Consider the following 7,786-nt stretch of genomic DNA (forward strand, 5'->3'; position numbering starts at 1 on the left):
CCTCCACTTGCCTTATGCTGCTTCTGGGTGGTTGTGTGGCTGGAGGTGAGAGGAGGCAAGTGAGTAGGCAATGAGGATATCAGTGAGTGAGAGAGGGATCCATCCAGAGCATCTTCTCCCAGGACTCCCCAAAGCCTGGAGTCATCGCTGGCAACCACGGGGAGGTGGAGGAAAGGGAACAAAGAGGCATTGCAACTCACCCACCCAGCCAGCATTATTATGTAGCCACCCTCCATTCTGAACCTCAAGCACATGACAAAGATCTCCTTATTCCAGCAGGTGTTTTAAGGAAATGTTCAGGCACCTGTTCAGTTTTATTGGTTTATTCTGTGTGGTTTATTTTATGTACACCCCTTACAGATGCTAATGATTAGGTAGTATATAAATGCCTTAAATGTTATTGCTATTCTTATCATCTCAATTTCTTACCTGTCCTTCACTATAAAGTCCCTGGGCAGGTTATAACAATGTAAAAATACAGTATCAATGGATTCCTGCTGTAGTGCAACAGATAAATGGAATTGGTTTGATACAGCTAGATTATTATCTAAGGAAGACCTTCCTTCCTTGCTATCGATTTCTTGAAAGCAGCTTTTATCTCTTTGTTCCTCAGGCTGTAAATAATTGGGTTGAATGATGGTGTCACTACTGTGTAGAGGAGAGAAAGGATCCTGTCGCTGTCTAGGGAATAGACTGATTTGGGTCGAATGTAGGTGAAAGTGACAGTTCCGTAGAAAAGAGAAACGACAATGAGATGTGAGGAGCAGGTGGAAAAGGCTTTGTGTCTGTTCTTGGCTGAAGGCATCCTTAGGATGGTGGCGATGATGAGCATGTACGACAACAGGATGAGCAAAAATGGTACCAGGATAAAGAACACAGTTACCGTAGCAACTGCCACTTCATTCTTGAAGGTGTCGGTGGTAGCCAGTCTCAAAACGGGCAGAATATCACAGAAAAAATGGCTGATTCTGTTAGGGCCACAATAGGGAAGAGTAAATATAGAAATGGACTGGCCCAAAGCCACCAAACTACCAATGGCCCATGAAATAGCAGCCAGCAGAGCACATTCCTTAGGGCTCATGATGCAGGAGTATTGCAGGGGTTTACAGATGGCGACGTAGCGGTCGAATGCCATGACAGAAAGAAGGCAACACTCAGTAATACCAAAGAGAATAAAGAAATACATTTGAATCCCGCAGCCTACAAAGGATATGGTCTGATTCTCTGACAGTAAATGTTCAAGCGTCTTCGGGATGATGGTTGTGGTGTAGCCGATTTCCAAAAAGGACAAGTTCCGGAGGAAGAAGTACATTGGTGTGTGAAGTGTTGGCTCGGCAACCGTGATGATCAATATCAGGCTGTTCCCAATTAATGCCACCAAGTAGAATATTAGTACCAGCAAAAAAAGAAGAGCTTGCATGCTCTGGAAATCTGAGAAGCCCAAAAATACAATCTCAGTCAAACAGGACTGGTTGCCTCTTCTCATGTCATCATCCAGAGGGGTTCCTGGAGACATAACAAGAGCTGCAGATAAAGAGACGAGGGTTAGAATTTCAGGCAACCCCTGATTTGTGTGGGATTGTGTTCGTGGCCCCCGTGTGCCTTGGCAGAATGCACATAAGCCCACCCACCCTGCTACACTCTGTTCTGCCCCCAGTTCCACCCCATTCTGCCCTCTTCTGGGTACAAAATGTTGGAGGTCACGAGTCAATTGAATGCTTGCAAAATGGGCACCAGCCTGTAATTCAAGTGCCTTAGGTATGTCAAATAGAAGATTTACATCCTGATTTTTTCATTTTTACTCAGAGGTAAGTCCCGCTGAGTTCAATGGAACCAATCCCTTGGAAATTCATCTCGGGCCAGTCATCTTGGGCCAGTAATGTGTAACCATCTCCACAAACAAATTATGCAATAGCTACCTACAACATAAAAAAAGCCCCCCACAATACGTTGATCAATTTTCTACTTAAAAACCACATAATCACTATTTCCTTCCTTTTATGAGTGAAGGAACCAGCCAGATAACTGACCAAACAACCACACCCTTAGGTAACCTATGGTAGATAGACCTTACATTTCTGTTAGCTTTCTAATAATTTTCAGGTAGATGACAAATGTCCACTGAATAAAAACTGGAACTTCTGCCCCATTCATTGGGAAGTCCAAGCACTGAAGATTCTTTTGCTGCAATGCCGCTTCAGTTAGTACTATATCTGGAGAAGATCTTTCTTCAGATACTTTGTTGGTTGCTGACATCATGGTACTAAGCATGGTTAGAAAAGGGGATTTTAAATTCCCATTAAGTCCACGGAACCAGAATTCTAAAGGGACCTGGTGGATTTTCTCCTTACAAAGCCATGAGGCAAGGGCATTGTTAATTGCAGTAGGATTTGGTAAACAAATGGCAGGGGGAAGGTTGGGGAAGGAATCCATTGAGTATTTGGTTTCTGAGCAGACATCCTGCCAGTGTGATGATGAACCATACAAAACTGATGGGCAGAGTTCCATTCCTCCCCCCCCCCCCATGCTTGGAGCTACAGAAAGTCAATCTTTTGTATTTGAATTCTGTCAGGTCTCCTTTTCACTGCCATGTCTTCAATATTTCCTGCTGCTCCCATCACTTAAATTCCAAGGTGTTTAATTAATTGATGACACAGATGTTTTATTTGGCGTTTCAGGGAAATATCATTGCAAATGTAATATATGTAAACTAAACAATATAAGTGACATTATAAAAAGAACACAATTTAAAACTTTTAAACACTCAATAACCTTAAGATATCCAGCAATCAGTCCAGTGCACTCATACTGTATCATTGGAATTCGTTAGATTGGTGAGTGTGAGAGATGGAGGCCATATCAGTGGTGGCCCCAAATTGTGGAACTCTCATTCAATTAATATTGGGTTGACACCTTCAGTTATGGCATTTGATAAAGTCTTGAAAATGTCTCTCTCCATAATTTTCTGTCTTTAAAAGAGTTTAGGTCAGATGTGGGGAACCTCAGGCCCAGGGACCCTCTCTGGGCCACCCTCCTCCAGCCCTCCCTGATTATGGTCCTACTTCATACCACAACTGTTTTTGCTTGGCTGAAATGTCTCCTTGAACTCTGACAAAATTTATATGAAAAGGCGAAACTTCTGGGAAAAGGGGCACAACTTATTCTGAAAAGGGGATGGAACCACTTGTCTTTTAGTTTGACATAAAGTAAGTCCTTTATTCTTCTCATATTGGCCACAAGTGGTACAATATTTGTGTAATATGTTCGAACAGCCTGGCCCCAAATCTTTATTTGGGTTCCTGTACTTTCTCAAACATCTTTAAAGACTTACGATAAAAACTCACTTAAAGTTTAACTCAGCTTCACCGTCTGATCATTTTAAATAACAGCATCATTCTAAAACAAAACATTTACCCTCAGTAGCATGGGGAGTTGAGGATGCTGCCTTAGAGTCTTCTGAGAGGGATTGCATTAGTGATTCTCTTCTCCAAGTTGATTTCTGATCTAAAATTGAATACTGGGCTATAGGGACAAAGCTCCAAAGTGATCAATTGAGCACTGTCCTTGTGGAATCAATGGAGAGTTTTAATTAACCCCTAGAGAAATTAAATTGAAGAGATGCAAATAACTTTCTTGCAATTCCAATGCGAGTCTAATGGGTTCTTCTAGGAACTCTCAGCATGCTTTGAAAAATGCAGTTTCTCGAGAGTTCTGGTTGCACAAGGATGAAAGACTGAAGAAACCCCAACTAAAGAATCATGGCAAGAAAAATTGATGGACTATGCAGAAGTGGCAAAACTGACATATAAGCTACGGGACAAGGATAACTGTGACTTTAAGGATGAATGGGAACCTTTCACAAAGTATCTGAAGACGCAACAAAGTGAATTGGACTCCTTGGCAGGTTTTGAATAAACATCTACATTTGTTTTATTTTTACTGATAATAATCAGCTAAACAGTTTGAGGATCTATACAACTTTGTAACATGCAGAAAATAGCAATATTAGAGAAACCAAAGACTGGAACTGAGGGAAGTCAGGAGGTGGGGTGGGGGGGGGTGGGTCCTGGAGGGGAGGGGGGAGGGAGGAAAAATGGGGGGGGAATAAGGATATGTTTTTGGATAATATGTCTTGTTATAACTTTGAATTTTTTTTTTAAAAAAGAAAACAAAGAACCTATATCAAGGAAGTCGGAAGTTGATGGAACATTTTTGTGAATTTGTAATGTATTGTTCTATTGTTTTTTTGTTTGTAAGGAAGGTATTGTGCTTCTTTTGTTTTGTTTTTTCAAGCTTTTGTTGTATGTGTAACTGTTGATTTTAAACCAATAAAGATTTTTTTTAAAAAATAATAATAATAATAATAATAATAATAATAATAATAATAATAATAAAAAAAAAAAAAAATGCCGTTTCCAGCAAGAATTCCCACATGGAAATGACAAAGGAGGAGAATGAATGTCACTGATTTAAACTAGGCAAGGGAAGAATTGGACATATTCTGTGTAGGGCAGGGGAATAGTTTTCAGATCCAAGGTCACATTCCTTCCCAAGCAACCTTCCAGGGCCTACATGCCAGTTGTGGGTAAAAGTGGGTGGAGCAATGATTGTAAATTTTACCTTTGGACAGCGCGCTGGTTAAGATGAATACTCTTACATGCCTTTCTATCATCCATCCAGGGAAGCAAGGAGCTTTATCAAAATAGAAATACACATTCCAGCCAGGCAAGCACACCCAATGAGGGTGAAAAATAGGGCTGGTGAGTGATGTGGTCTGGGATAGAGGATGTAGCTGCAGAGGAGGTATAGCTTGGGAAAACTCTAAGATAGAGAAGACTGGGGGATCCTATTTGGACCCTACAGCTGAGGTTTATGTGTGTAGGTGAGGGTGTGGTGTGGTGGCACAAAGTTTGCATTTCATTCATTGTGCAAGTTGTAGTGTGGTTGCTTCATTTAGAAAAACTATTAAGTTAATGAATGTAAGCGAATCATCATCATCATCATCATCATCATCATAGGCTGTGTCCAATGCTAGTCAGAGTAGACCTACTGAAATTAAGGGACATAGACAACTTAGGTTCATTAATTTAAATGATGAGAAGTGACCTTCACTTGAGCGAACCAGCATGCCAAATATGAAGGTTGAACTGTGAATCTTCCAGGGCAGCTCTCCATGGTGCTGAAGTTTGGTTTTTGACTTCAGTCCACTGCAGGTTCCAGTTTGTATTGACCGATCAAATACCCACCAATAATGTGTGCGTGCGTGAGTGCGCGTGCAAAAAACAGGGGCCCATGGAAACCTATGCAGAAAGGAGTGCATGAAGCAATTAGTAACCCTGATCCAGAGCCTGGCTATGTTTATTGGCTATGCCAATGGGATCAAGTGTTCTGGTTAAAATTCTTGAAGTGGTGCTAATGACATGTATTCTGTTATTTGCTGATGTGTGCTGCATTTGCACATTAAAGCACTATCTAAATGAGAAAAATAGCAGCTGTAGTGAAAGGAAGGTGCTTGCATAAAAGGGGTTATCATAAAAGAATGATGGGGGAAAATAGGAGAGGCTGAAGGCAAGGGGTGATATGGGGAGAGCCATTAGTGTGGCTTTCCTGTTTCTTTCTCATCCACCCAGCTTCAACAATCCTCTGGCCACCTTCATCTCTCTGTCAAGGTCTTTCTCTCCACCATATACTTTTTGACAGCTGTATCTTCTGGAGTCCTACAACTGCCACATCACCATGCATCGCTGTTTATTTATGTTTTTAATGAATCGTGTAAATATATGCATTTAATAAGGATGGTCACTGGAGGCAGCAAAGGTGCCTCTGGGTGCTCCATGGTGAGAGCAGGGAGCTCTAAGGGAAGAGTGTGTGTAATTTTGCCTCACCATGTAGTGTGAGCTTAAGTTGGGGAGATGACAGCAGGTTTGACTGCTACTGCTCCCTTTAAAGATACAACAACAACAACAACTACAGCAACAACTTTTTATTTCTTATACCCCACCCATCTGACTGGGTTGCCCCAGCCACTCTGGGCAGCTTCCAACAAAAACACAGGAAAAAATCCAACAAGAAGAACACCAAACATTAAAAGCTACACTCTTGCATATCTGGTTGGTAGGCACTGTTATCTTTCTTGTATTACTACATTTTGGAACTACTAGTAATTCTTATGGTCCACATATATTAGTTGTTTTCATTTATGCTATTGTTTTAAGAGGTTGTTTTATCCAAGTGTTTTGCACTTCTATACAACGTGGAATAATAATTATTTTTTGTTGATGCTTTTATGATCATGCAAATCATCCAGAGGTTTCTTTGAAATATAGAACGGTATATCAAGTTATCTGCCTGCCTACCTAATTAACTAAATACATACATAACAGTAAATGAGCCAGCTCTGTGTTGAGCTGTGTTGAAGGTTACTTAGTAAGCAGGGATGGAGGGAAATTGCACCCTGCCTACTAAGTAAATTGCACAGCCATGTTCTAATAAACACTGAAGCTTAGTTTATGGATACAAATTTACAGGGAGCTGCTCTCTATTGTAACCAGTTGGGCCTTTCCCTAGGCATTGGTCACATTGGCCAAATGGATCTCCCTCAGGAAGACACTGCTGTGTCTGTGTTTTATATCCCTTGGTTATGTAGTATGATCAATCATAGTATTATTTATACTGCACACTTAGGGATATTCCTACAGCAACCCCCCAAGTCTAGTTTTGATACTTTCCCAATTAGTATCGGGAAGGGCTGTGGCTCAGTGATAAAGCATAGGCTTTCTTTACCAAACATCCAAGGTCCAACTTTACAATTCTATGATTCTATCTAGTTAGATATTACATTTTTTAAACTACAAGCTGCTTCAGGCAATGTACATGGCTCTCACAACCTTATCCAATGTGATAGGTTTAGATGAGAGAAAACACTCAGTGGCTGAGTGAGACTTTAAAGCCAAATCTCTCTCAGTCAAAGTCCAGCACTCAAACCACTACCCAACACTAACTCTCAGCAGAGTTCTACCTGTGAGTTTCTTCAGTGCCTCTTTAACTTCTTTATTTCTCAAGGAATATATGACAGGGTTGAGCACAGGAGTCACCACTGAATAAAGGATAGCGATAACCTTGTCTTCTTCTTGGGATGCACTTGAGGTAGGCCTGATGTATGTGTAGATGACGGTGGAAAAGTAGAAGCTGACAACAAGGAGGTGGGAAGAGCAAGTGGAGAAGGCTTTCTTCTTCCCTTCAGTAGATTTAATTCTAAAGATGGTTGTCAGAATCAACAAATATGATGTTAATGTCAGCAAACAGCTACCCATGGAGAAGACCGCATCAGCTACATAAGCCATGGCTTCATTGAGGCTGATGTCTGAGCAAGACAACATCAGCAAAGGAGGCAAGTTACAGAAGAAGTGGTTGATGATGTTGGAGTCGCAGAAGGAAAGGCGAAGCACAAGCCCCGTGTGAACGGCAGAATTGATCATCCCCGCCACCCACACTCCAGCCACCACCCCGATGTACACTTCCCTCCTCATGATGACTGTGTACTGCAAAGGATGGCAGATGGCGATGAAGCGATCAAAGGCCATAAAGGAAAGCAGCAATATCTCTGTTCCCAGAGCCCACAAGAAAAAGTAGACCTGGGCTATGCAGCCGGAAAATGAGATGGTCTTTCTGGAGGCCAAAGTAGTCTGGAGCATCTTTGGAATTGTCACCGAGATACAAAACATGTTTGCTATGGACAAATGGATGAGCAGGAAATACATGGGGGTGTGGAGTTTGCGGCAAGTGC

The 7,786-nt window shown here is 41.5% G+C and overlaps 1 protein-coding gene across 1 annotated transcript; it reads right to left on the reverse strand.

Moving 5' to 3' along the window:
• Positions 1–547: 547 nt before the first annotated feature.
• On the reverse strand, positions 548–1,486 carry LOC128398910 (olfactory receptor 10A4-like). The gene has a single exon (XM_053360176.1). The coding sequence runs from the start codon at positions 1,484–1,486 to the stop codon at positions 548–550; it is 939 nt and encodes a 312-aa protein (XP_053216151.1).
• Between the last annotated feature and the right edge of the window lie 6,300 nt (positions 1,487–7,786).

This window comes from Podarcis raffonei, chromosome 13 (genome assembly GCF_027172205.1).
Source record: "Podarcis raffonei isolate rPodRaf1 chromosome 13, rPodRaf1.pri, whole genome shotgun sequence".
Lineage (NCBI taxonomy): Eukaryota > Metazoa > Chordata > Lepidosauria > Squamata > Lacertidae > Podarcis > Podarcis raffonei.

Excerpts from the sequence above, each read along its gene's own strand:
- LOC128398910 (XM_053360176.1), bottom strand. The coding sequence starts at position 1,486 with ATGAGAAGAGGCAACCAGTCCTGTTTGACTGAGATTGTATTTTTGGGC.